At 45.7% G+C, this 27,808-nt stretch overlaps 3 protein-coding genes across 12 annotated transcripts; 1 reads left to right on the forward strand and 2 right to left on the reverse strand.

Moving 5' to 3' along the window:
- Positions 1-263: 263 nt before the first annotated feature.
- On the reverse strand, positions 264-3,659 carry rfc2 (replication factor C (activator 1) 2). Of its 9 annotated transcripts, none has more exons than XM_051424821.1 (6): positions 3,356-3,659; positions 1,582-1,687; positions 1,384-1,485; positions 1,044-1,302; positions 707-967; positions 264-584 (listed from the first exon to the last, which is right to left on the reverse strand). In XM_051424821.1, the coding sequence occupies exons 1-6, from the start codon at positions 3,594-3,596 to the stop codon at positions 474-476; spliced, it is 1,080 nt and encodes a 359-aa protein (XP_051280781.1). In that variant the 5' UTR covers positions 3,597-3,659; the 3' UTR covers positions 264-473. The 9 variants fall into 9 exon arrangements, with proteins under 9 accessions (XP_051280781.1, XP_051280786.1, XP_051280784.1 ...); XM_051424826.1 differs by lacking the exon at positions 3,356-3,659 and adding an exon at positions 3,272-3,302; XM_051424824.1 differs by lacking the exon at positions 3,356-3,659 and adding an exon at positions 3,186-3,217.
- Positions 3,660-4,689: 1,030 nt separating this feature from the next.
- usp11 (ubiquitin specific peptidase 11) lies at positions 4,690-19,624 on the forward strand. Its single transcript, XM_051426144.1, has 21 exons — positions 4,690-4,933; positions 7,404-7,513; positions 7,928-8,058; positions 8,227-8,344; positions 8,840-8,985; positions 9,236-9,297; positions 10,003-10,102; positions 10,767-10,940; positions 11,804-11,962; positions 12,059-12,283; positions 12,372-12,455; positions 12,902-12,996; positions 13,098-13,301; positions 13,453-13,556; positions 15,085-15,582; positions 16,223-16,293; positions 16,608-16,720; positions 16,935-17,084; positions 17,170-17,285; positions 17,398-17,486; positions 17,627-19,624. Exons 1-21 carry the CDS (start codon positions 4,779-4,781, stop codon positions 17,810-17,812), a joined length of 3,090 nt encoding a protein of 1,029 aa, XP_051282104.1. The 5' UTR covers positions 4,690-4,778; the 3' UTR covers positions 17,813-19,624.
- A 564-nt stretch (positions 19,625-20,188) lies between these two features.
- Positions 20,189-26,779, reverse strand: LOC127377869 (ER membrane protein complex subunit 3). 2 transcript variants are annotated; one of them, XM_051426146.1, is made up of 10 exons: positions 26,652-26,741; positions 25,740-25,921; positions 25,241-25,448; positions 24,963-25,020; positions 24,230-24,323; positions 23,747-23,851; positions 22,492-22,573; positions 21,888-21,967; positions 21,417-21,499; positions 20,189-21,299 (listed from the first exon to the last, which is right to left on the reverse strand). In XM_051426146.1, the coding sequence occupies exons 3-10, from the start codon at positions 25,393-25,395 to the stop codon at positions 21,171-21,173; spliced, it is 786 nt and encodes a 261-aa protein (XP_051282106.1). In that variant the 5' UTR covers positions 25,396-25,448; positions 25,740-25,921; positions 26,652-26,741; the 3' UTR covers positions 20,189-21,170. The 2 variants fall into 2 exon arrangements, with proteins under 2 accessions (XP_051282106.1, XP_051282105.1); XM_051426145.1 differs by lacking the exon at positions 25,740-25,921 and having other exon boundaries at positions 26,652-26,779.
- Between the last annotated feature and the right edge of the window lie 1,029 nt (positions 26,780-27,808).

Here is a 27,808-nt window from a genome sequence, read left to right on the forward strand (position 1 = left end):
GAGCTGCTCACGTCAGATCTCGATAACTCTATCGAAGCTTTTTCTCATTAAAACGACTTTTACATTATTCTCGTATTATTACGACTTTATTCTCGTAATGTTACAACTTTATTCTTGTAATTTCCCCAAAAAATGTAATTATTTTTTCTCTTAGTCTGGCCCTAATACTCTGTCGTACAAAAGTACAATCTCTAATAGAACATCAGTTGTTGGGTCAAAATGCGTCCCTTCTGGATCGTCAGTGAATCAACAAACAAACAAACTAAATGAAAAAGAGATTTATTGTCAGGCTTTAACGTCATTTAGCTTCCACAGACGGAGAGAACGTCTGCAGACAAACACTGATGGTCTGATCACAGTTCAGCTCCTGGAGGAGGGTTCAGTGTAAGACCCTCAGCATCAAACAGGTGCTGGGTTTAATGAAGAGTCTGGGGGCAGCAGTGGGTTTAACGGGGTGGGGGGGGGGGCTGGGTTCAGCTGGCAGCAGGGGGCGCTGTCTTACTGCAGAGTCGACCCAGCAGACCGGCCATCTGCAGCAGGGAGTTAACTCCTTCAGCAACCCTCATGTGAGTGTAACCGATCTCCTGCAGGAGAGAAACAACGCCACTGGGTAAGATGGTAACAGTGGATTCACTGGGACTAAAAACACCTTTACAGAAGCAATACCTGTCGATCGCCTCGTCAATGACCGTATTGATCGCCTCACCTTGATGAACTCCAGTTTGAGGTACTCGGCCATCTGGAAAGTCTTGCAGACCCTGAAGATGTTTCCGATGATGTCCTCCGGAGAGTAGCCCAGCGCCCACAGGTTCTCCACCACCTTGTAGGCCTCGTCGATGTTCCCGGCCACGCAGTGTCCCAGCATGCTCTTCACCAGCAGGGGGTGGGGCTCGTCACACACCTTGAAGACGTTCTCGCTGTTGATGTAGCCGAAGCCGGAGTTTGTAGACTGCAGGTTGTTCAACGCCTGGAGACACAAAAAGCAGGAAGTCAGCGCGACGGCCGCGTCTTTGAGCCGAGCGCCGGACTCCGCCCACCCTCACCTGTCTCATGTCTCCCTGGGCGGTGAAGATGATGGCCTCCAGCCCGTCGTCGGACACCGACAGGCGCTCCTGCTCCACCACCTCCTGCAGCCGGGCCAGGATCTGCCCGTCCGTCAGTTTGGAGTAGCGCAGCACGGCGCAGCGAGACTGGATCGGCTCGATGATCTTATCGGAGGCGTTGCAGGCGAGAGCGAAGCGCGTCGTCTTCGAGTAAATCTCCATGATCCTCCTCAACGCCTGCTGAGCTCCGTCTGTCATACTGCGAGGAGGACGCAGACGTTACAGGCGATACAAGAACGGAGGATCTCAATGAAAGGTTTCACTCCGACCATCGGCTCACCTGTCGGCCTCGTCCAGGATGATGACCTTGTGTCGTCCTTTGGGCAGCGTCACTTTCTGCTGAGCGAACATCTTGATCTTGTTCCTCACCACGTCGATTCCCCTGCAGACACAGCAGACTGTTGGCGTCTCTGTTCGTTCTGGACCGTCACTAAAGGTCCACTTACTAGATTATTTTAGTCACATGATGACGTCTCACCTGTCGTTTGAAGCGTTGAGCTCCAGCACGGCGTCTTTCATGGAGGCTCCCAGCAGCGCTCGGGCCAAACACAGGATGCTGGTGGTCTTTCCGGTGCCGGGAGGACCTGGATCACAACAGTCAGATATGATTCTTAGTGTCACTGATGAAGTTCAGATGGTCCTCTGACCCAGAGACTAACGTTACATTTTTAAGTGAATTACTGTATTACAGCTCAGGTTCAACCTTTTTTCCTCGTCCAGGTCTTCATGGTGGAGAGGAGGACAGTGTCTCACTCAGCGACACCTGATCCACATTGGATCCACATTGATCACATGTATTTTATAATCTGTGTATCACAAATTGTATACAATGAAAAAGTCAACATCTATTGTCTCCTGTCCTGAGATTGGGGGGGTCCACATGTCCAAGCACTGTGAACATAGACTGTATAAATAAAGTCCACTGGACTGCAGAGGAGACTTTATTATGAGGCTGCTGTATGAAAGCAGTGAGACAGAAAGCAGTGAGACAGAATAACGGAGAACAGGACAGAGATGGGTCGGTTGATAACTTTCTTTACTTCTGACTGTAAAGTTCAATGTTTGGAGTCAGTGGGGATCGTTTCCAGGAGAGGAAGGTCTCACAAACGCAGCCTGGCTCTCCTGTCTGTCTGTCTCCCTGTCTGTCTGCCTGCCTGTCTGTCTGTCTCCCTCCCTGTCTGTCTGTCTGCCTCCCTGTCTGTCCGTACCGACCTGCGATGATGATGTTGAGGACGTTTCCCTCCCTGTCTCCCTCTCTCCCCTCCCCCTCCCTGTCTCCCTCCCTCCTCCCTGTCTCTCTCTCCCTCCCTCCCTCCCTGTCTCTCTCCCTGTCTCCCTCCCTGTCTCCCTCCCTGTCTCCCTCCCTCCCTCCCTGTCTCCCTGTACCGACCTGCGATGATGATGTTGGGGACGTTTCCCTCCCTCCCTGTCTCTCTCCCTCCCTCCCTGTCTCCCTCCCTCCCTCCCTCCCTCCCTGTACCGACCTGCGATGATGATGTTGGGGACGTTTCCCTCCCTGTCTCTCTCTCTCCCTGTCTCCCTCCCTCCCTGTCTCCCTGTCTCTCTCCCTCCCTGTCTCACTGTCTCCCTCCCTCCCCGTCTCCCTGTCTCTCTCCCTCCCTGTCTCACTGTCTCCCTCCCTCCCTCCCTGTCTGTCGGTACCGACCTGCGATGATGATGTTGGGGACGTTTCCCTCCCTCCTCTCCCTCCCTCCCTGTCTCCCTCCCTCCCTGTCTGTCGGTACCGACCTGCGATGATGATGTTGGGGACGTTTCCCTCCCTGTCTGTCTCTCTCCCTCCCTCCCTGTCTCCCTCCCTCCCTCCCTTTCCTCCTCTTCCCTCCCTGTCTCCCTGTCTCCCTCCCTCCCTCCCTGTCTCCCTGTACCGACCTGCGATGATGATGTTGGGGACGTTTCCCTCCCTGTCTCTCTCCCTCCCTGTCTCTCTCCCTCCCTGTCTCACTGTCTCCCTCCCTCCCCGTCTCCCTGTTGATGTTGGGGAGTTCCCCTGTCTCCCTGTCCTTCTCCCTCCCTCCCTCCCTCCCTGTCTCCCTCCCTCCCTCCCTGTCTCCCTGTACCGACCTGCGATGATGATGTTGGGGACGTTTCCCTCCCTGTCTCTCTCCCTCCCTGTCTCCCTCCCTCCCTCCCTGTCTCCCTGTACCGACCTGCGATGATGATGTTGGGGACGTTTCCCTCCCTGTCCCTGTCTCCCTCCCTGTCTCCCTCCTCCCTCCCCTCCCTGTACCGACCTGCGATGATGATGTTGGGGACGTTTCCCTCCCTGGCGAACACCTCCAGCCGGCTCACGGTCTCCTCGTTGCCCACGATGTGGTTCAGTTTGAGCGGCCTGTATTTCTCCACCCAGGGCAGCTCGTAAGAGTTCCCGGAGCTTTTGGCCGACGTCTCTCCGGCCTCCGTATCCGCCTGCTGCCCGCTCTCTGTCGGCTTGTGCTCACATTCAGCCTCGGCCTCCGCCATGTCCACCTCCATGTTGTGTTACTGTCCGACAGCCCGCGAACTGCAGCGGAACCGTTTCCCTCCCTGACAACCACACGATAGTAAACTGACGCCTGATTGGCTGAGCGTTTATGGGCGATGGCGCTGATTGGTCGGCTCTGAGCGAGAGCTTCGCGCTGTAATCTCGCGATGTTTACATCCACAACAATCAATATAAACACAATAATAATTAATCATTAATCATTAACAAACTATGAGTTTATATTTTATTTGATTTATATTAATATTATTTTATAATTTTAAAAAATCGCTCTCATTCAGAACTTGTATATTTAATGTAGATTAATTATTAATTAATTAATTGAATGAATTTTAAATGTAATATTTGTAAAAAGGTTTTCCATTTATTTATATTTATTCATTTATTTTTTACTTACTTGTGTTTCTCGTCTCTTAGTATTATTTTGTTGTACTTTTATATTTGTGTGTAATAATGTATATGCTTCATTTATTTGGAAAAAAATAATTTCTTCTTATCAACAAACTGGAAGATTTTCTCAGAGTTTTTTGTATAAATTAAAAATAATATTAAAAGTATAGCAATAATACTATCTTAAAGTTGATATGATGATCTTCCAGTGGGAGTCTGTGTCCAATACATTAAAATACAATTATAAAAATGGATTAATGAAGAAAATATTACTAACTCGTATGATGAAATGTTGAGGAAGAATTTAATATACATTTCTTATATATTTATTGTTTTTATTATTAATTTAGTTACAACAAAACAGCAAGTAAATAAATAAATAAATAATACATATACGTAAATATACAAACTAGTAAGTGAATAAAAGATAAAAACATAATAAAAAGAAAACAATAAAACAAAAACAGATCCAACGTGAGGTTTTACTTTAACTCATTTACGAATATAAATAAAAATAAAAATAACAATAATATATAAAGAGATTAATTAGTACACGTTCCACTACGCAGAGAGGATGTAAAAACATTTATAAATGTATTTATTAATAAAATAAAATAAAATAAAATAAAACATTGATGAAGTACGGCGGCTTTAAACCGGAAGTCGTCATCGTCCGCCCCTCAACCACTTCCTACTTCCGCAAACACAGCTCCGGTCCGCTTCCGGTTGATCGGTTGATCGATGCGGCGGTTGATCTGCTGCCTCGCGCTTCCCGCCTCCGGTTGATGTCCTCCAACGGCTCCGACACACAGCGATCGATCGGAGCGTCGATGACGGCCAACAGCCGCTGCTCGGCCGCGGAGCCTCCGGGCCTGGAGAGCCAGCGGCGGGAGATCGAGTCCCTGCTGCGGGAGTGTGAGCTCCGTGCGGGGGACAGCTGGTGAGAGTCCGCCCGCAACACACGCACACACACACACACACACACACACACACACACACACACACACACACACACACACACACGCGCACAGTGACAGGGCTAGCTGTTAGCATCACACAGCTAGCGTTACCTAACGGGCTTTAACAGCTTTGGCGGGTTCAGGCCGCTGCGGGGTCGGGGGGGGTTGTTGGGACACTTTAACGGCCCGGTGCTCGGTGTCCGGTGCTCGGTGTCCGGTGCTCGGTGTCCGGTGCTCGGTGTCCGGTGGTAGCCGCTGTTGCTGCGTTAGCTCGTGCTAACCGGGCAGACGTTAGCCGACGCTGCTAACGCTAGCTTGTCAACCAGCTGTAGGGATGTGTTCAGGGTCGCCTCGGAAGATTCCGCTTTTGATTCACCGGAGCTGGGTTTGCTCCGGTTCGTTCCCCTCATTGTTCACCCGGGTGACTCCACAATAATGACAGATAACGGGTATTTTGCTTTCTTTAGCTGGCCCGTTGGTTGTATTGATTATTGATCGGCTGCTGTTTGGATGTTAGGAGGCAGGAAAGAGTGAAAAACAATCTCCCAAGGTGCGTTCAAGTTCTCGTTTTGTCCGGTTAACTGTGTAAAATCCAGTGAAAGTAACTTTACAGAGGGTACAGTTCAATATATTGTAATATATATTGATACTGTGAGCAAGGTGATATATTGTGATTATTAAACATTTAAACTAAAAACTCCAGAAAAACCTTTAATAGTATAAAAACTGAAATCAAACATCGTAGTCTTCAGTTCACTGATATCGACCAGTTGGATGTCAAAATTAAAAAATCGATCAATACAATATATTTTCTGATATTTTCTTAATAAGTCTGCTCAGTGGTTTATTGATCAGGTTTAATATGATCAGCTGATCAGATTCCAGTTCTATTCCTATCGTACGGTGTTAATATTAGGAACCGGTTCCTGTTTAAATCTGCACAGCTTTTGATGCGAAGCTTCCAGTTAATTCTTATATTCTTATTTACGTGTTGCTCAGAGGGATCTTTGTCTGGTTGAGCCACTGTACAGCGTTTTGTTGTCCAGGTACAGAACATTACTGTTAGTGTAAAGTATTAGTGTAGTGTTTATAAAGAGCGAGCAGTAAGTCGTGTTACTTTACGAGCTGAGGGTTGTTTGACGGTTGGATGCCGATAATGTTTTAATCAGTGTTACATACGGTTCATTACAGCGTCCTACTGATGCTGCTGTCGCACTGTTTTGCCTCCGCTTGCTTTAATTCTCTGTTTCACTGTCAACACCTTTTATAAATCAGAGTGTGCCAGGAACCCTAAACACATCACTTTACAGGGTGAGTTTTACTGCCTGTGATAGTCTCTTTATGATCTCTGCTGTGTTTGAGTCCGTACGCAGTTACAGGAAACCCGAGCGAGATGGACTGATAGAAAGATTGTTTGGCGTTTATCTGTCAGACTGATAAAAGAACAATGAGATCCAGAACTGACTGAACGGGACCGAAGGAACTCTCTAAGATTCGGGGCTGACTGCTCGCCTTGTATCAGATTTACCACTCATGAAACGAGGTGGAGGTTGGATCTATCGGCAGTGATCGTTTTCATTAATCGATCAGTCTATAAAATGTCAAATAAATGCTCGTCACAGAATCCCAGAGCCCAAAGTGACGTCTTCAAACCGCCTTTGTCCAACCAACAGACTCTTCATTTACATTGTGAAAGAAAAGCAGCAGATCTTTAAGTTACAGAAGCTGGAAGTAGAAAGTTCGACAGTTCAGCTTAAAGAAATGGCTGAAACGATGAATCAGTAACAGCAGTTAGTAACTCCTGTTGTGCTGTAATATCGGCATTTAGGACTGGGTGATACGGGTTAGACACAGTTGATTGGTTGATATGCTGTTATAAAATCAATATTTTGGTTCCTGGTTCATCGTTTGACTTATTGTTCAAACAAAAATACTTAATTTCACCTTTTTGTATTTGAAAAAGAAGTTCCTTACCTGTAGTCGATGAAGTGAGCAAATATCACCCTAGCTAATTTATCACTATTATTAACACAACAACAGACAGTTCTGATTCTTTAAGTGTTCTTTTACTTTTTCTGGTTCATTAAAAACTTGACAGACAGGACAGGCAGGCAGACAGACACACGGACAGACAGACAGACTGCTGAGTTTTCAGGTTTATTAGCTGCTGTGGCTTTGGGGTTGTGGTTGGAGCTGAGTTTAGTTGTAGTTCCTGTCACTGCGTCTGGTTTTATTCTGGCTCGGGTGTTTTCAGTCGGACTCAGAGACATCAGTGACGTCACATTACAGGACGTTTTACATCGAGCTGCAACAACCTGATGTTTTATACCAGAATCGTTAAAGTTAATGTGTTTCAGTGTTATCAGTGTCATAAATATCAGCCTGTTTATGACGTCACTGACCGCCTTTATAAAGACCCGTGTTCTCGACAACCGTGTGTGTGTGTTGCAGGTACGTGGTGGAGCGCCGCTGGTATGAACAGTGGAAGGAATTTGTGGAGACCGGAGACCAGAACTCATCGTCCTTCCCCGGTCAGATCGACAACACTGAGCTGTTTGAGGGTCAGTGAACGCCTCGTGACGTCTCTTCCACTTCTTCTTCTTCTTCTTCTTCTTCTTCTTCTTCTTCTTCTTTATAACTTGCAGCTCGGACCTTCGACTGCAACAACAACCACCTGAGAACAAACTCTTTTGAATGTTCTGTCTGTGGTTTGCTTTATAAAGGTTTGACACATTGAATCACCGCACAGGAAATTCTGCTTTGTGTTTATTTAAAGCTTAAATTCAGACAAATGCTCGTTCGCTGATGTTCGTCGTCTTTGTTTTTAGTTTCCCTGCGTTCTTCTAAATGTTCTTTGAGATTTCTTCCAGCCTGAACAAAAACCCGACTCTTGAACCGACTGTACCTGGATCAGCTTTAAGACTGTGCCGTCCTTTATAACCAGTGGTAATGACCGAAGCGTCTCCTGTTTCCAGATCTGGACTCGTACCACCTGAAGGAGCGCCTGGTGGAGAACGAGGACTTCATGCTGGTGCCGGCTGAGGCCTGGCACAAGCTGCTGGCCTGGTACGGCATGGTGGACGGTCAACCACCGCTAGAGCGCAAGGTAACGCCACCTACACGCCAGATACACGCCAGATACAGCTCCTGGTGTCATTCAGTGTTTCTGGTGATCCTGGGCATCAGACAGTTAACTTGTGTGTGTGTGTGTGTGTGTGTGTGTGTGTGTGTGTGTGTGTGTGTGTGTGTGTGTGTGTGTGTGTGTTGTTTCCAGGTGGTGGACCTGCCCAGCACTCTGAAGGTGGAGGTTTACCCCATTGAGATTTTCCTCTGTCTCCATAGCAACATGGAGAACGTCATCAACGCACAGTTCAGCCGCGTCGACAATATACGTGAGTCTGTGTGTGTGTGTGTGTGTGTGTGTGTGTGTGTGTGTGTGTGTGTGTGTGAGAGTCAGTCTCCATAAGTCCTCATATTAAAATGTCCAACAGCAGAAATGAACATGTTTACAGCCTGGTACAGTAAAACAATACTGCTCTCTGTAGATAATCTCCCAGTTCATGTCAACTGTACGTGAAGTGAACCTTTATATAACTCACCAGTTTAATTTCTATAAAGGGTTAATGTTCTGAGTAATTAGGTGACAGGTGTGTGCCGTCAGTAACCTCAGCTCCACCCACACACGAGCTTTACAGCGGCTCTTCAGAAACCTGTGGGTGACGTCACAGAGGCTACGTCCACTTTTAATCATACAGTGTACGCTTGGAGACAGTGAGTCATCACAGGCGAACTCTGGGCACAAACGCGCTTTAAATTTTGCAATTTTTCTCAATTTATTGTCATCCTTTGGTGTGTGTGTGTGTGTGCGTGTGCGTGTGCGTGCCTAGAGTCCATCCAGAGGGCGATGTGCGAGGCCTTCTCGGTGCCTCCGGGCTCCGAGTGCCGTCTGTGGATGAAGAGTTCGGACAGCAGCTGCGAGCGTCTCAGGAACGTCCACATAAGCGTGCTGGACGCCTGTTTGAGCTCGGGGATGGTGAGGACGGACTCAGTTCCGCGTCACAATCACAATGTGTCACTGTTCATTCAGTAAAGTTCGTTATCAGGTAGATTCGTTTCCACATGATTGTTCCTGTGAGTCAGCACATAAAACAGTCAACTTCCTCATAGCAGCAGCTCTCCTTTAAAACACACTGTCCACCTCAGAGATAAGCTTTGTGTGTGTGTGTGTGTGTGTGTGTGTCTGTGTGTGTGTGTGTGTGTGTGTGTGTCTGTGTGTGTCTCAGACGGTGATTATGGAGACGAGGAATGCTGACGGCACCTGGCCAAGCTCCAGACCTCAAATCATGTAAGATCACACCCCTCTCTCTCTCTCTCTCTCTCCCTGTTGTTCTGTTTGTTTTTCTAGTTTTCTCTTCCTGTCTCACTGTCTCCTCTTCCTGTCTCACTGTCATCCTTTCTTCCCACCAGGGGAACTCTGTTGTTCTACCTGTCTCACTCAGCTTTGTTGTCCTCACTTTGCTTTCAGTTTCGTTTTCTCTGAAATCCTCTCACTCCCTCCCTTTCTTTCTGTTTTGTGTTTTACATTCACAGTCCTTTGATTTGTTTAGAGGAGTCCTGCCTTCATCACTTGATGGCAGTGTAATGTTTAACTGAAGATGATCTTAGTGTTCAGTGCTCAAGCTCATTTATTACACAACATAAGGTTGCACAGTGAAATGAAAGTGGCTGCACACACAGAGTAAAACACATCATTACATTAAGATTAGAATAGGATGACTGATAAATAGATAATAATAATATATAAATACTACTAGCATTATACTGTTTCCTCTGTGTATATATACAACTCTCAGATATCCCCAGTGAATAGGTTAGTCCTCAGTTATTCAATTATATTCCACAAAAATGTGACAGTTTCTAATGATCTCCGCTAAAATAAAATAATACCTCTAAAATAAAAGGCTGGGGAGGAATCAAAGATCTGCCTCCTCCTCCTGTTTTATTTGAACTGTTCTGAGATCAGTCGTATTCAGTCTGATCTGTTTGTCAGGAGGAACTCTGTGGAGGAGCAGGACTCGTACCGAGGACAGCCGGGAGTCTGCGGCCTTACCAACCTGGGCAACACCTGCTTCATGAACTCTGCTCTACAGGTGAGCACACACACACACACACACACACACACACACACACACACACACACACACACACACACACACAGGAACAACCTAAAGTCAGATATCATAAATAACAAACTATATTTTGAATAAGTAAACAACTGTGGAAATGCTGAGTCATGTTAGAGCTTCCTCCTCCCTGTATCTGTCTGTGTGTAATATCTCAGTGTTTAGTGGAGCTCAGATACTCAGCAGGTCCCTGGTTCTGGCTGCACTTCAGGACCAGATCTTTATACTCAGGCTTTTACTTCCTCGCTGACAGTCGTGCGTCTGTGAAGTTCTCTGACGGGATTTTATGAGACTTCAAGGTTACACGGCATCATGAAACCTGCTCAGTGCATAATTAACACCTGCTCGGTGTCAGTGTTGCTCCTCAGATTTCTACACAGACTGAAGGAACCCGGCCTCTGTCCTAAAGATCCCCTCCAGAACAATAATGTGTGTCTGATACCAAAGTATAATGTCCACATTCAAATCCTTAAAAGGTCGACCTCGTTAAGAATCTATGAATATGCAAATGTTTTCCTGCTGCAGAGAGGAAGCACTGATTTCGTCAGGTATCAGGTCCACTGTGCTTCAGTGTTAAACAGCTTCACACACTACCCATGTTAAGTTGTTGCTTTTGTGCCCCCCCCCGCAGTGTCTGAGTAACACCCCTCCTCTGACCGAGTACTTCCTGCTGAGCTCCTACCTGGAGGAGCTGAACTTCACCAACCCGCTGGGAATGAAGGGAGAGATCGCTGAGGCCTACGCTGACGTCATCAAACAGATGTGGTCTGGGAGGCATTACTCTGTGGTGCCGCGCGTATTCAAGGTACAAAACTGCAGTTACTGATTACACACACACGTCTCACACACGTCTCAGTTTCACTTCCTGAATGACATCGTAGCAAATAAAAGATCATAAAAACCCTGAAACAGCCCTGCAGTGCTTCCAGAGGTGGACTGTGGAGCAACTTCATGGAAAAAGAAAGAAGTGTTACTTTGAACACTTTGATGTAAGTTAATATTCTGGCTGATACTTGGAGCTCTGGTGTCACAGAACAGATCAGAGATCAGTGAGGCAGCAGTCTGTCAGATGAAACTCAGATCAGGAACTGAGGAGTGAAACTCAACTCCAAACCACAGAGACATTCAGAGGAGACTCAACACTGCTGAGAGCGTAACACACCGAGTGTAAATGTGGCTTTCTGTCATCAGAGCGAATCCTCTCGAGCACTCTGACGTCACAGGACGTCCGGGTGGTCCAGCGTTTTCATGGTTCCTGTTAAAAGATAGTTTGCTGCTGCTTTTGAGGACAGAAAAACAAAAACTATAAAAACCTGCTGACGAAGCTTCATGCAACACTCTGGTTCCTTCTTTTCAAAAGCGATCAGTGAGAGAGAAAGAGTCTCCATCGGACGTTACTGCAGAGCTCCAGTCTCTATAAACAGGTTAATGATGTTAATGTTTGTACTGATCATGGTGTAACTACAAACTGTAACTGACATACTGACAACCAGTAACCTAACAACCAATGGTCCTTCATGTCCTTTTGCCAGTGTGGATGTTAAATGGGTCTTAAAACGTCTCAAATGGAACCTGTTGAGGAGAACCGACACAAAGTACATGTGATCCATTATTGTGTGTGTGTGTGTGTGTGTGTGTGTGTGTGTGTGTGTGTGTGTCTGTGCGCAGACGAAGGTGGGTCACTTTGCGTCTCAGTTTCTGGGTTACCAGCAACACGACAGTCAGGAGCTGCTGTCCTTCCTGCTGGACGGACTGCACGAAGACCTGAACCGAGTCAAAAACAAAGAGTACATCGAGCTGCGGGACGCCGCCGGCCGGCCGGACCAGGTGAGCTGCTCCGACCGCACCGGAGAGACAACTGACGTCCTGCGACACTTCCTGCTCCTTTCTCACCGCTCACTGTTTCTCCTTCCTGTCCCGCAGGAAGTGGCCGAGGAGGCGTGGCGTAACCACCGCCGGCGGAACGACTCTGTGATCGTCGACACGTTTCACGGCCTCTTCAAGTCCACGCTCGTCTGTCCGGAGTGCCGCAAGGTCTCCGTGACCTTCGACCCCTTCTGCTACCTGAGCGTCCCGCTTCCTGTCAGCAAGGAGCGCATCATGGAGGTCTTCTTTGTCTCTCTGGACCCGTACGCCAAACCTGCACAGGTGACCTCCTCTACCTGACGTCAGCTGTTAGCTGTTAGCTGCATTATGAATGTAATGTAACACACTGTGTCTCTGTGTGTGTCTGCAGCATCGTGTTGTGGTTCCTAAAGCAGGAAAAGTATTTGACCTCTGCTCTGCTCTGTCAGAGATGACCAGCGTACCTCCCACACAGGTCAGAGTGTGTGTGTGTGTGTGTGTGTCTTTGAGTCACACCTGGAAATTGATTCAAATATCCTGGAATGTTTGTTAATTTGAGCCTGCACTTTATCTAATAAATATCTGAAAATGTCAGATAATTGTCTGACTGATAGTCTATCACTAGATCATCTGTGAGCTTTTAAAGGTTTACAGAGTGACAAACATTTACCACTGTACCCGTTACAAAATGTCATCTCCTTGTTATTGAAAACCTCACGATATTTCTCATCAGTCTTCCACACGTTAAATTAAACCCACCAACAGGAAGTGGGCTTCTAGTGTCACTCTTTTATCATATTTATATATCGCTGTAAACACTCAACTACAGCCCACAGAGAGTGGTTAGTTATTGACGAGGATCAGAGAGTGAAGGTGTTCACTGTGTGTGTGTGTGTGTGTGTGTGTGTGTGTGTGTTTCAGATGGTGGTAGCTGATGTGTTCAACCACCGTTTCTATAAGATCTACAACTCTGATGAATCTCTCAGCTGCATTCTGGACCGAGACGACATCTTTGTGTAAGAAAACGTCAGACTTTGTTATCAGTTGGTTTCGTGTGTGTGTGAGATGAGTCCTGAGTCCTGTGATGAGTCATGTGAGCGGCGCTCTCTGTGTTCAGGTACGAGCTGAGCGTGCTGGAGGAGCAGCAGGAGGAGCAGGTGCTGCTGGCTCTCTACCTGAGGGAGCGCTCTCACTACAGAGACTACGGCTCCGGCAGCAGCTCGTACGGCACCACGCTGTTCGGACACCCGCTGCTGCTCAGCACGCCACGCAGCAGCTGCAGCCGGGAGGCGCTCTACAACCTGTTCCTGCAGAGGCTGGCGTGAGCAAAACACACACACACACACACACACACACACACACAGATATAGAAACTATATCACACACTCTAATCAGTACTTTTACTACGTAGTTTTCTTTCTTTACCTGTTACTAAGGTGTTGCTGTGTGTGTGTGTGTGTGTGTGTGTGCAGCCGCTATGTGCGACCTCCAGATCCCTCTGAAGAGTTGGAGGAAGAGGAGGAAGATGATGAAGAAGAGGAGCTGTATAAGACTCAGACCAACGGCATCAGTGACGGTAAGGACACAAGCTCACAGTAATCATAATGATAATAATGTTTATTGATAAAGCATTAAAGTGAACGAGAGATCACAGAGAGCAGCCGTATGAAGGTCTGACAGGAAACCTCAGAGTTTTAAAAGGCTGCAACTAACATCAATTAATCTGTCCATCGTTTTCATAATTAATGGATTTATTTCTTGGACAAAAAAAAGTCATAAAATGGGGAAAATGCTGATCGGTGTTTCCCACAACCCAGTTTACTGTCAGAGGACATATTTGAGAAGCTGAAATCAGAAATGTCTTAAAAAATGAAAGTAAATAAGATTTTAAAAAAAAGGCCAACTTCTCAGAGTGAAGACGTGCTGCTTTTCTGTTCTTTGGTTAGTTAGTTATGTTGTGTGTTTGTCAGAGAGGAACAGAACAAACAACCTCACAAAAAAAGTTCCCTTTCTAGAACACAGCTCACAACCTTTGTAATAATCCCGCAGGAATAAATCAGCACCCAAACACCGATCAGTACGGAAGCCCTAAAGGGCCATGCATTCATACATTTTATTTCCTCCATTTTCCCATGATAACGAGTTAATTTTCTCGAGATCTCGAGATAACGAAACTTTGTTTTCCCGAGATAAATAATTAATATATTAACTATTATTAATATAATTAATTCGAGATCTCGAGATAATGACTGTGATATGATAACTAAACAGGTACAAATATGGAATTTTATTGTTTAATTTCTCCACATTGGTGCAGTAAAAATGCTTGATATTAAGTATACTTGTATTCTTATATGTGTAGAAGTCAAATATACCATCCATAGCCAGGAATTGTTGAGCAATATGTTTTTACAGTACCTCAAATATATGAAAAGATGCCACTTGGAGATACAAAAATGGAACTTTTGTTTTGGCATTTCTTCACGTTGGTGCAGTAGAAATTCTTGATATTAGGTATGTTTTTTATTCATCGTGGGCGCATGAAACACTTTAATGTAACATTTTATTTTAAATGTAGGTTCTTATTGTAGCCTACTGTTCTTAATACTTTATTTTGAAAACCGGAAGTGAATACGCTGTAAATTTAAGTGCGGCTGATTTGACCACGGAGATCGGAGTAACCGCAGTTATCATATCACAGTCATTATCTCGAGATCTCGAATTAATTATATCCTTATCTCGGGAAAACAAAGTTTCATTATCTTGAGAAAATGAACTCGTTCTCACGGGAAAACGGAGGAAATAAAATGTATGAATACATGGCCCTTTAGGGCTTCTGTAGATCAGACATTTAAAGACGTCACTTCTTTCTCACATTTTATAAATCGAAGTGTTTTCAGAGATTTATTTCCAGGCTCTGTGTCCGTCCCACCCCCGTCAGCAGGATCCTTACGATCCGGAGTCTACACTGGGTGTTTTATTTTGAAAGTAGACCGTATTCTCTGTTGTTCCTGTGTCTGACTTCCTGTCCGCGGTCTGAGCCCGTTTGAACGGCCCGTCGCTGTAAACCGTGCTCAGCTGTTTGGTTTTGTGTTGTTCCTCAGACGAGGAGCAGGAGGAGAAAGCTGGGCCCTCTGAGACCGAACCTCAGTGCGGTGATGTAACGGCAAACAGCCAATCGGATGGCGGCGCAACTGACGAGCCTCAGCCGAATATCAACCACACGCAACCCCTACTGGACCACGGCGACGCGGAGACCAGCAACGGGTCCCAGAACCAGACCGAGCCGCTCTGCAGCGCCGGCTCCACAGACAGCGGCGAGAACGAGAGTCCCTGTGCCAACTCTACCGGGACCGCCGCCGACACCGGCTCAGAACCACCGGCAGAGCGGCTGCAGCAGCCCTGTGAGACCACAGAGGAAGAGAAAGAGGAAGACAAGCAGGAGGAGGCGTGTTCTCCCAGCCTGCCAGCCAATGAGCAGCCAGCTAGGAGGAGGGCGTGTCGCAAGAGGAGGAAGAGTCTGTTCACCATCCAGGCGGTCAACTCCAACGGGACCACGGAGAGAGGGACGGGGGAGGGGGGGAGCGCTGTGTCCTTCGGCTGTGAGTGTGAATGCGCACACACACACACACACACACACACACACACACACTCTCTCTCTCTGGACTCTTACAATATTAAGTGTGCAGACTCTCTCTGGACTTGTTACAGGTATCTCTACATTACATTAAGTGTTAACGACACATTTTATAGCGTATACTCGCTACGAAACACACACTGAAACACACTGAAACACACACACTGAAACACACACTGAAACACACGTGTGTGAATTTCTGTTTAAATATTTTACATTGATTAATTTTATATTGATGAACTGAGCGCTGATATTCCGTATTGATCAGATCACTGTATTATACTGACTGCTGCTTGTCTGATTTAACCACACTGACTGTCTGTCTGTCTCTCTGTGTGTCTGTCTCTCTGTCTCTCTGTCTCTGTCTGTGTGTCTGTGTGTCTGTCTGTGTGTCTGTCTCTGTCTGTCTGTGTGTCTGTCTCTCTGTGTGTCTGTCTCTGTCTGTCTGTGTGTCTGTCTCTGTCTGTCTGTTAGATTCAATAAACACTGTTTATATCACTTTAACGACTTTATTCCAGTTCAGTACAGAACAACGACTGGTCCCAAAGGTTAAACATAAAGAGTTAACAATGTCTGTCTGTCTCTGTCTGTCTGTCTCTCTGCAGCTCAGCCTTATGTGGCCATCGACTGGGACCCAGAAATGAAAAAGAGGTTCTACAATGAAAATGAGGCCGAGGTGTGTGTGTGTGTGTGTGTGTGTGTGTGTGTGTGTGTGTGTGTGTGTGTGTGTGTGTGTGTGTGTGTGTGTGTGTGTGTGTGTGTGTGTGTGTGTGTGTGTGTGTGTGTGTGTGTGTGTGTGTGTGTGTTAGAGTGTGAGGAAGAGATGTGTGTCAGTGTGTGTGTGTGTGTGTGTGTGTGTGTGTGTGTGTGTGTGTGTGAAATGAAACCACGATGTGAGATTAAATCATATTATTGATCTGACTACAGTGAAGCAGTAGAAACGTGTGTGTGTGTGACCCGTCCGTTCTCTGTGTTCCTCTTCCTCTACAGAAGTATGTGAAACATGCCAGTATGGAGGTTCCTCAGCAGCAGACCACAGTGCAGCTGCAGGAGTGCATCGAGCTGTTCACCACTGTGGAGACACTGGAGGAGGAGAACCCATGGTAACACACACACACACACACACACACACACACACACACACACACACACACACACAGTTTTACATTTTAAATAAGATCGTATTAATTTACTGAAGAAATGGAGCCAAACACAGCTGTATCTGTAATCACAGGACTTTATTTATTGCGTGTGTGTGTGCGTGTGTGCGTGTGCGTGTGTGTGCGTGTGTGTGTGTGTGTGCGTGTGTGCGTGCAGGTACTGTCCGGTGTGTAAGAAGCACCAGCTGGCCACGAAGAAGCTGGACCTCTGGTCTCTGCCGGAGGTTCTCATCATCCACCTGAAGAGGTTCTCCTACACCAAGTTCACCAGAGAGAAACTGGACAGCATCGTGGACTTCCCCCTCAGGTACAAACACAAACACAAACACACACACACACACACACACACAGACACACACACACTCTGAACTGTATGTGTGCTGGTCTTGCAGAGACCTGGACTTCTCTGGCTGCCTCCTGAAGAAGAATGTGTCCAATGGGGAGCCTCCGAGCTGTTATGACCTCATCGCTGTGTCCAATCACTACGGAGGACTCAGAGACGGACATTGTAGGTCCCTTTGGTTTGTCTTTCCACTGTTTGTCAGCAACATGTGTTACTCTCTCGATCTTGTGCACTCACTGTGTGTGTGTGTGTGTGTGTGTGTGCACTCCTCCTCCAGACACCAGCTATGCGTGCAACAAGGACAACGGTCAGTGGTATTACTTTGACGACAGCAAGGTGACCTACGCCAGGGAGGACCAGATCGTGGTCAGTATGCAGACCTTTTTAAACCTGAATCTGTGCAGCTCTACAGTCGACACATTGAACCTTCATCTGACCGCTGCTGCAGTTACTGTTTTGTAATGGTGGTTGTTGTTGTTGTTGTTGTTGTTGTTGTTGTTGTGCAGACCAACGCTGCCTACGTGCTGTTCTACCACCGACAAGACAAGATCAGAAAACCAACGCTGCCCGCCCCCAGCACGAGCCCCGCCTCCTCCACCCAGCCCGCCAACGACATCACTTCCTGCAAAGAAGAGGACGCGGAGCAGGGCGCCGCCGCCGCCGCCTCCTACGTCACCATGGAAACGGACTAAAAGAACCCCGGAGATTTAGTTTAATTCGACTTTTACGATAATTAGTTCTTCGTCAGAACAACGGGCCTTTTCCTCCTCTTTATGTAATTTTAAGTTTTTGATTTTTCCGACGACACTTGAACGTTCTCTGACTTCGTCTTTTTCCCTCCGTTACTGAAAACAGAAGCACATCTGCACGCCGCCTCTCAGACCTCCTCAGCTCCTGCAGGTGGCGCCGTCTGTTGAGTTTTGGTTCATTTGGTTTTCTCTGCTCGGTAGATAAAAGACTCGATACTCAGGTAGTTTGATGCACCGGGAGCTCCTTTAGAGCCCGAAGTAGACACAACTGTACGCCATATCCGATCTCTTTCTTCCAACGTTAACGAGTTTCCGTGCTCTTTATTGGTCGGTGGAGCCCGGACTGGACCAGCAGAATAACACACTGTTATTTATTTAGTTTATTACACAATTAAAAGCCCAGAAACTTCTATATCCTTATTTTACTTTCATTAATAACCACGCTTTAAAGTGGAATCACAAAATGAACTGAGCCTTCCTGAGCTCCGCCCCTTTTGTGACGTCTGTCAGCTTCCTCCTTTCCTGTGCTTCGATATGCTACATGCTAAGCTAATCCATGTTTAAATGACAACCACATTTTTAAGTTAACTAACGATTGACGTAGACTAGCCAGCTAAAGACGTGACTGTATGTTTCTCACATTTAAACATAGATTAGCTTAGCATGTAGCATATGGAAGCACAGGAGACGGAGGCTTTCTCAACTGTTATTGGAGCACAGATGGTCCAACCCAGCTGAAGGCGGCACACTGCTTACACGTCTTCAGTCCTTTTTAAACTGAATTTCTATTTTAAAATTAAATGATTAATTCATCATTTAAACAGTTACGTTTTATAATGGATCATTTAAATCTAATTTAAAAGATGTTAAATAACATTTGGATTGAATTAATCTTGTTCTTTGTAGATTTTTTTAATTGATACATTTTTAAGTGATTAGAATTAAACAGTGTGAAAGTATTCAGCTGGCACACACCGGGCTCCGTACCTCATCCGCTGCAGATGTTTGGCTCCAACGTTCATCTGGAAACGAGCCCAAAACTTAAAGAACACCAGAGTTTGTTTCGTTTTACTCTCAATTAAAAATCCAGCTTTGGAAACAAACAATTAAAGCTGTTAAACACTTTCCTTACGTTACTTTAGTGTCTGCAGACAACGTCAATCTTTGTTTTATTGCACTCAGCAGAATTCAGTGGACCCAGGAGCGGCGTGAAGGGGATTATGGGTAATCAGGAGTGTGTTTGTAGCAGAGAACCAGATAATTTAATACTGAACAAAGCTGCCAGGGATGAGAAATTAATCTTTGTATATTTTGGTTTTGTTTTTTTTTTGCTGGTATTTATTTTTGTAATGGAATAATTTCAGCTGTCACGAGACTACAGGTGTTTGTTTTCCTTTGAGAGATTTTGATCGACTGGTGCAGGACATTGAGAAGCTTATTTTTCATATTTATAGATTAAAAAAAGGCATAAAATTATTTGAGGTAAGCCGTACAACGTTTTCCGGTCTGTGCGGAGAGACGGACGCAGGCGGAGTTTCCTCTCTGCGGTCGGAGCTCTGATTTTTAAACCGGCTCTGTGTACAGTATTTTTGTATTGTAAGAAATGTATTATTATTATCATTCCTGGGTGGAGCAGGAGGGAAGCTTGGGGTGATTTCTTTCTTTGGTCTTCCCTGTCAAATATCAGATGAAAATATTTTATTGTACTTTCAATCTTTTGATATGAATAAAAGGATGATTATTACCACACTGAGACACTTTGCTTGCTGGGAGATTTTGTGTCACAGATTTTAATTAATATAACACACTGAAGATCTTTAACACGTTAGTCCACTGGTTCTGCACTAGGTTGTGTTCACTGTCTCGGGGCTGAGGCTGAACACTTCACTGGGCGTCCAGACCGAAAACACTGACGGGGAAAGTGACGACTCAGTATCACAACAATTATTTTACAAAGACTAAGTCAATATTTTCATAAAGTTTGTTATTATGACTTACAGAATCTCTTACATTAGACGAAATGGGTTTCCATAGTTACAAGGTAAACCGTTGAAATGCTGCGTTGGCGTTAACTTATTTTCCGGGGGGGGGCTTCACTTTATTACTTGAATTTCAAAAAGCTGGTTCAAAGGTGTGTCGAAAATTCACTGTCCATAAATTGTTTTCCCAGAAACATTTAAAAGTGAAACCGAAAAGATGCAAAATAATACAGCAACATTAACTTCCAATCAATCAATAGATCTGTGACCTGAAGGTTGAACCCTGAAGGGACGAGGACCCGGGTGTGCAGTGCGGTACAGACGACACAGATCCAATCAGTGATGATGGCACCTTTTATTGAACTGTTGCACTCACTGTGTGACAGCAGCCTCGGCTGGACGGCCGCGGTGTAGAAAAGTACATGCAAAGTGTCCCGCAGGAAGAAAACATGAACGCCTGCCGTCATTTTAAAAAGCTCCTCTGACCGCCTCGCCATCCAGAAACGTCCCCGCCGTCTTCCAACACCGCCTCTGGTTCCTGCACCGCGCCCGAGAGGAACGCCTCCCTGAGAGGATTCGTCTGGTGCAGAATCTGCTGGTTCGCGGTTCTGGATCCTTTGGGAACTTTTCTAGAACTCGTCTGCCTCGCGCCTCAAAGAGCGAAGAGGATTCTGAGAATTCGTGTTCTGGAACAGTGAATACACAAAGAGTGCAAATATCTGGAAACCCCGCCCCTTTTTCCTCTGTGCTCCAATCACAGTTGAGCGAGCGCCGGCCCGTTTCCTCCTTCCTGTGCTAGCCTCGTCTATGTTGAAAAGACAACCACATTAAAGACGGTTAAATATAGTCACATCTTAATATCAGCCAAACTGCTAGTTAGTTAGCCTAGCACCTAGCAGGAACCTGACCGAGGTTTGCTCAACTGTTATTGGAGCACAGAGCAAAAAGGGGCGGGACTCAGGCCGGGCCAAATACACCAACGCCAGAGTTGTTGGAAAGCTCTGGAAAAAGTCAGTAAGTGGACCTATTAAAGATCTAGAGACTGACGTTGTTGCGTTAACGTACGTCTGACGTCTCCGGAGAGCTGGACTGTTGCATTAGTGGATTCTAGCTAAAAGTACCGTCTTCGTTTTATATTTAATATGTTTTGTTCAGTTCTGAAGGCACTAAGTTGTGTGCAACTTTTACACACTTAAAGTGAATTTGTGTAAACTGTTCCAGAACCTGCAGGTCTACGTGTTCTCGATTCCTCGGGTTCGACGGCACAGACCGAGTTCTCCAACCGTTCACAGGCGGTCCAGAGCTCGCGGGTCCTCGTAGTCCTAGAACATGGTGGACTTGAGGTCCTGGCTGAAGAAGGTTCCAAAGTTAAGGTCTCTGGACATCAGCTCCTCCTCCACGTTCTCCAACGCCCACTTGTGTTCCACGATCTCCAGCGCCTCCCACTCGCTCTGACACAAACAAACAAACAAACAAACAAACAAACAGGAAGCGTGAGTCCCAACAGTGAATAGGAGTCGGTGTCTCTGAAGACTTTCTGTATTGTGTTGTACATTTTAACTTCTCACCTTAAAAGCCTTGTTGGGGTCAGGGGGCATCGCCATGGCAGCCCCCGTCATCTGGTCCTGCATGACCCGGGACTGGTCAGCGGCTGCGAGTGGAGACGAGTTTCAATCAGTGAAAAGAACCGGACCGACTTTCATGACGTAAAGACCCTGACACTGCGGCCATCGCGGGGCATTCACTGAGCGTCTGTAGCTCTAGTTTCTGAGGTGTGTTCTCTGGTCTGTGGATTTTCTATCTAATATCTAATGTATCTGTCCTATAAGCAGCTGTTGAATCCCTGAGAGAGTTGGCAAATATACCCACAACACATCCTGGTGGCTGTGACACCACTCGTACGCTGGCGTCGTGTCAGGTCCTTAAAACTACACACACTGAGTTCACAAGTTCCCAGAATTGTATTATTAATGTTCACTAATCATTTGTGTTTCCTACCGTTGTTAAACAGTCAGACAGTGTCAGTGGGACAGACTCACCGTTGTCCTGTCCCAGAATCAGGCTGTACATGCTCCTCAGTCCAAACACATTCAGGAAGTACCAGGACGCCGAACTCACCCTGCACATTGTGGAGAGCCAGAGTGTCCAACGTTACACAGACAGACATTATCAAACTAATACAGAGCAAATATATATATATATATATATATATATTACTAATAATTATTCAAACTCAAGTTTATTTCCAGTCGTTTTCATTTAATTGCAGCTTTTATTTTGAAACATCCTTTTCCAAAACTTAATTTTCCAAATGACCCTTTAATTTAATGGTAGAGTGAGTGGTGTGTTCACTGTCTGGTGGACTTCTGTGGTGTGTTCACTGTCTGTGGTGTGTTCACTGTCTGTGGTGTGTTCACTGTCTGTGGTGTGTTCACTGTTGTGGCTGTGTGGTGTGTTCACTGTCTGTGGTGTGTTCACTGTCTGTGGTGTGTTCACTGTCTGTGGTGTGTTCACTGTCTGTGGTGTGTTCACTGTCTGGTGGACTGTCTGTGGTGTGTTCACTGTCTGTGGTGTGTTCACTGTCTGTGGTGTGTTCACTGTCTGTGGTGTGTTCACTGTCTGTGGTGTGTTCAGTGTTCGTACCAGGAGGCGTCCAGTGACAGCAGGTCAATCCCTCTCTGTAACATCGGCTTGAACCTCAGAGTCAGAGGGAACGGCACCTTGGCTGCACGACGACAACAAACATCAGAAACAAACAAACAAACATCACAAACAAACAAACAAACATCAGAAACAACATGAGTTCCACTGCAGGGTCCGACTGGGCTCTGGTTTCTGTTTTTGTTCTGTTTTCCAGCTGTGGATCGTTCCCGGTGCTTCTAATCTAATCTCTGTGTTCTGCTGGGTTGCAGCTGTAGATGGTGCTGAAACATGAGGGTCAGGAACCCACGAGGGGTCGCCAAAGACCCACCAGGGGTCGCCAAAGACCCACCAGGGGTCGCCAAAGACCCACCAGGGGTCGCCAAAGACCCGCGAGGGGTCGTGAGGCGCTCTCTTTTTAAAACTTTAAATCATATACACAGTAGATAGAAAGATAGACAGACAGACAGACAGACAGACAGACAGACAGACAGACAGACGGATGGATAGACAGACGGATAGACAGATGGATGTTCATACTGTTTCTATGCAATGACTGCGTGTCTGTGACTGTGTGTCTGTGTATGCTGCTAATGATGTTATATGTTTCTACTTATTTTGTTAGGTAACACTAGCACTTAAATTAATTCTTTATTATTTTATATTTATTGTTTTCTATGAATGATGCACTGACTGGAGAGCACTTTGAATTCTGTTGTATCTGTGACGATGACAATAAAGATCTATTCTAGATAGACAGACAGACAGATATTCCTTTATAGGACGATATCTCTGCATTTAGCTCACTTCTGTGAAGAAAGGTAAATGTAAATTGTCCGATAGAACAATGGCTCAAACTTATTAACTCTGTTTGATTGTTAAAGATGATTAAAAAATAAAATAAAATACAGACTTGTAATTGAATAAAAAGTTCCCTAATTAATTCATTACAATCTCTGGTTTTACACAACCTTCCTGCAGCTACTGAGTTCACTGTTTGGGTTCATTGTAAAGTTTTCTACCATACTAGTGTCATTAAGTTAATAATATAAGTTTTATGTCTGTCAGGAGACAATAAAGTGTCATTAAGGGTCAGTGTGATATTCTGAACTCTCTGCAGTGGAAACACAATCAGAAGGTTGTTTCCTCAGAGGACCACACACACACACACACACACACACACACACACACACACAGAAGAACAGTGAGTGTGTGTGTGTGTGTGTGTTAGATGATGATTGACAGCTGAAGAACTCACTTATGACGAATCCAGAGAACGCCCAGTTGATCCATCCACCAATCACAATCATCGGCAGGACGTTGGTCAGGTTTCCCTTCATCATGTCCGTCAACATGCTGGTGTCTGCAACACACACACACACACACACACACACACACACACACACACACACACACACACACACACAATCAATCAATCAATAAAGTCCTGTGATTACAGATAAATCTGAACTGAGACTGTTTGGCTCCATTTCTTCAGTAAATGAAAACGATCTTATTTCAAATGTGAAAGTCTTTGTAACGAGCTTCAATGTAGATCCCAAATATAACCTGTAAGACCACACACACACACACACACACACACACACACACACACACACACACACACACACACACACAGACACACACACACACACAGACACACACACACACACACACACACACACACACACACACACACACACACACACACACACACACACACACACACACACACACACACCTGTCATGGGGTTCTTGGGGACGACCTTCCTCTTGACCTTCTTGAAGAAGCCGGTCTCTGCGTCATTGAAGTAATGTTTCCTCATGGCGAAGGACTGAAACAGAGAACACACGTTTAACATGACAGAGAGATAGAGAGACAGACAGAGAGAGAGACAGAGAGAGGGAGAGAGAGAGACAGAGGCAGAGAGAGAGGGAGAGAGAGAGAGAGAGAGAGAGAGAGACAGACAGAGAGAGAGGCAGAGAGCAGAGAGAGAGAGAGAGAGAGAGAGAGAGAGAGAGAGAGAGAGAGAGAGAGAGAGAGAGACAGACAGAGAGAGAGAGAGAGAGAGAGAGAGAGAGAGAGGGAGAGAGAGAGACAGAGGCAGAGAGAGAGAGAGAGAGAGAGAGAGAGAGGGAGAGAGAGAGACAGAGAGAGAGAGAGACAGACAGAGAGAGAGAGAGAGACAGACAGACAGAGAGAGAGAGACAGACAGACAGAGAGAGAGAGACAGAGAGACACAGAGAGAGAGAGAGACAGACAGACAGAGAGAGAGAGAGAGATCAGAACAGAGATCATTTCCAGGATGTTTGGTCAGATTCCAGTTGTTTTCTCTAAAGGAGGCGTAAATGTTGTGAATGTTGTAAATGTTGTAAATTGTTGTAAATTGTTGTAAATGTTGTAAATTGTTGTGAAATGTTGTGAATGTTGTGATGTGTGAATGTTGTCCTCCAGTCGGCGTTCTGAAGCTCACCTGTCGGGGAATGTACTTTCCGTTCTCTCGGAGGATGCGGCTGCGCAGGAGCACCTGGCTGAACACAAACACCAGCTCAGGTTAGCTACAGCGCAGTCGACCAGCCGGCCAATCACAAACAGCCACAGACAGGAAGCTCCACACACACACACACACACACACACACACAGAGGAGATACACACAAACTCTGAACATTCATCAGAGGAAGAAAACAAAACAACGCTCAGTGAGACTAACGGACAGGTCCGAGTCAGAGACAACAGAAGACAGGACTCACCTGTCAGAAACCTGCTCCAGGTCCACCTTCTTGTCGCTGTGGAGCAGCTGCGTTACGTAGTGACGGATGATCCCCACGAAGAAGGTGATGAAGACGATGGGCAGGACCACCCACAGCCGAATGCTGGAGTCCAGCAGGAGCTCTGGACCGGCCATCGCTCTCTGTTCAACCAGCCGACGCAGACAGAAACACAGACGGGGGAGACGATCTGGAGGAGGACAAACAGTCTATAAATGATCAATTACTGAAGATTTAAATCGGATTGATCGTTTGTGGACAGAAGTTTTATCTGGATAACCAAAGGTCTTCATTCTGGAAGACAGCAGCACGTATAATGGTGATATCACAACAAAGAAAAGGCAGTTTAATTCCACATTACAGTCTAATATACTCCGTTATCCAGTAACACACACACACACACACACACACATATATATATGTGTGTGTGTGTGTGTGTGTGGAGACGTAGTTCTCCAGCAGCAACGATTAAAGTAATCACTTTAAATGATGAAGATGATGATGCAGTGCTCTGACAGCGGAGGCTGGAGGTCACCTTCAGCTTCAGGAAGCACTGAGCAACCTTTAATGCTGCAGGTGAGTGCAGCCAATCAGCAGCTGGTGGACACACCTGGCTGACCCGGGTCAGTCCGACCCAGAGACAGACAGAACCACCGCTGCAGTCTCATCCACAGAGAGAGAGAGAGAGACCACCAGTTTCTTCTTTTATAGCTTCTATTTAAGATTTCAGTTTATTATCGACAGGAGCTTAAAAACATTAATAACATCAATAATATCAATAATATCAATAATATTAAAACAATAAAACAATAAAAATATTAAAACATCAATAAAGATCCACTTACTCTTCGCTGCTTTCAGTTTAAACTCACAAGAACTTTAATAAATGAACTGACCCGTTAATGACAGCAGCTAACGGCTAACAGCTAACGGCTAACAGCTAACAGCTAACGGCTAACTGCTAACGGCTAACAGCTAACGGCTAACGGCTAACTGCTAACGGCTAACAGCTAACGGCTAACAGCTAACGGCTAACAGCTAACAGCTAACAGCTAACAGCTAACAACTGAAGCTCCGGTCGTTACTTTAACCAGCTGAAGCTAAGCTAAGCTAACCACTCTTCAATGACCAACCACCAGCTAACGTTATGTTGTTGTTGTGTTGTTGTTGTGTTGTTGTTGTTGTTGTTGTGTTGTTGTGTTGTTGTGCTAACGTTAGCATCAGCCCGCTTCGCCGAATAGAAAGTTAGCTAAAGATGCTAACCGGGCTAGCTACCCTCGTTACCGTTCCCGGGTCGGTTACCGGACTCTACCGGTTACCGGCTACCGGCTACCGGCTACCGGCTACCGGAGGAAAGTGTAAACGATATCTTTGTATTTGTGACGTCACTTACCACATTTATGAAGTTTCAGGATTTAACGACAAACACGTTCCGCAGTCTCAAGAAAACACAAGAAGAAGAAGCCTGTTTAACCGGAAACGTTCTTCTTCTTCTTCTTCTTCTTTGTGTGTTTTTTCTGCCGGATTTCGAGCTCACCGCCACCTGCCGACCCGGAGGACTTTATATTAGTTTAAACAAAATAAATAAACTTTATATTCTTACTGAACACGAGATAGAAAGGTCAAATAAAATAAAATACAACAAAATAAATGCAACTCTACTGATTTTACGTCACTGAATAAGAACAAATAAAGTAGAATAAAACATGATCTGGCTGTTGAGTTGTCGTTAGGTGTTGTACAGTGACACCTGCTGGCCTCCTGCAGAGGAGAGTCTCTTTACACAGAAGTACATCTGCTCCTTAGAGCATACAATATAATTCATTCATTGTTCACTGAAGTCTATTGAAGTTTAACTTCATCCTCTCCACAGACAAATGTTAAATTACATCCTGTGCAATATAATTGAAAACCCAGGATGTGATTTTCCACTGATTCTCTGATCCTGCGCCCGTCCTAAATACAGGACAGGATGTGCTCACAACTACCTTTGAAAAAGAAAAGAAAGGTTCAGGATGTCCTGCAGTATTTGAGTTCCACCTGCTGTTTGTCCAGTTTCGAGGGTTCATGTTGAATATAAACATCTGTCACATTGGTATAATCTCAGGGTTAAAGCTGCGAAATATTAGGAACTGCTCAAGACACTGGAACCAGTCTACACCAGTGAGAGTGCAGAAGTCTTACTGGGATACTACACAGCGTTTGGTACCGCGCCCACCAACAGTATCTGGCAACTATCGTCAGAGACAAGAACCTGTCTGATGGATTCACTGTACTTTTACCACATAACGGATTAAACTCACATACGTTTTCTGTTCTTAAAGGGCCGGTGTGTAGGATTTTAGTCATATAGTTGCAGATTACAACCCCCTCGCCTCACCCTCCCACTCTACGCAGGTGTGCAGCCTCATACCGCGGTGTGACATAAACTAAAACTGCATGTAAACACAAAGGTCTGATTCTATTCCAGGAAAGAATCTCCGTCACCAATGTAGAGATATTTTTATTATTCTTATTAAAACATCTGTCAGAAATCCTTCATGAACATCG

Source organism: Dicentrarchus labrax, unplaced genomic scaffold (genome assembly GCF_905237075.1).
Source record: "Dicentrarchus labrax unplaced genomic scaffold, dlabrax2021, whole genome shotgun sequence".
NCBI classification, from domain to species: Eukaryota; Metazoa; Chordata; class Actinopteri; family Moronidae; genus Dicentrarchus; species Dicentrarchus labrax.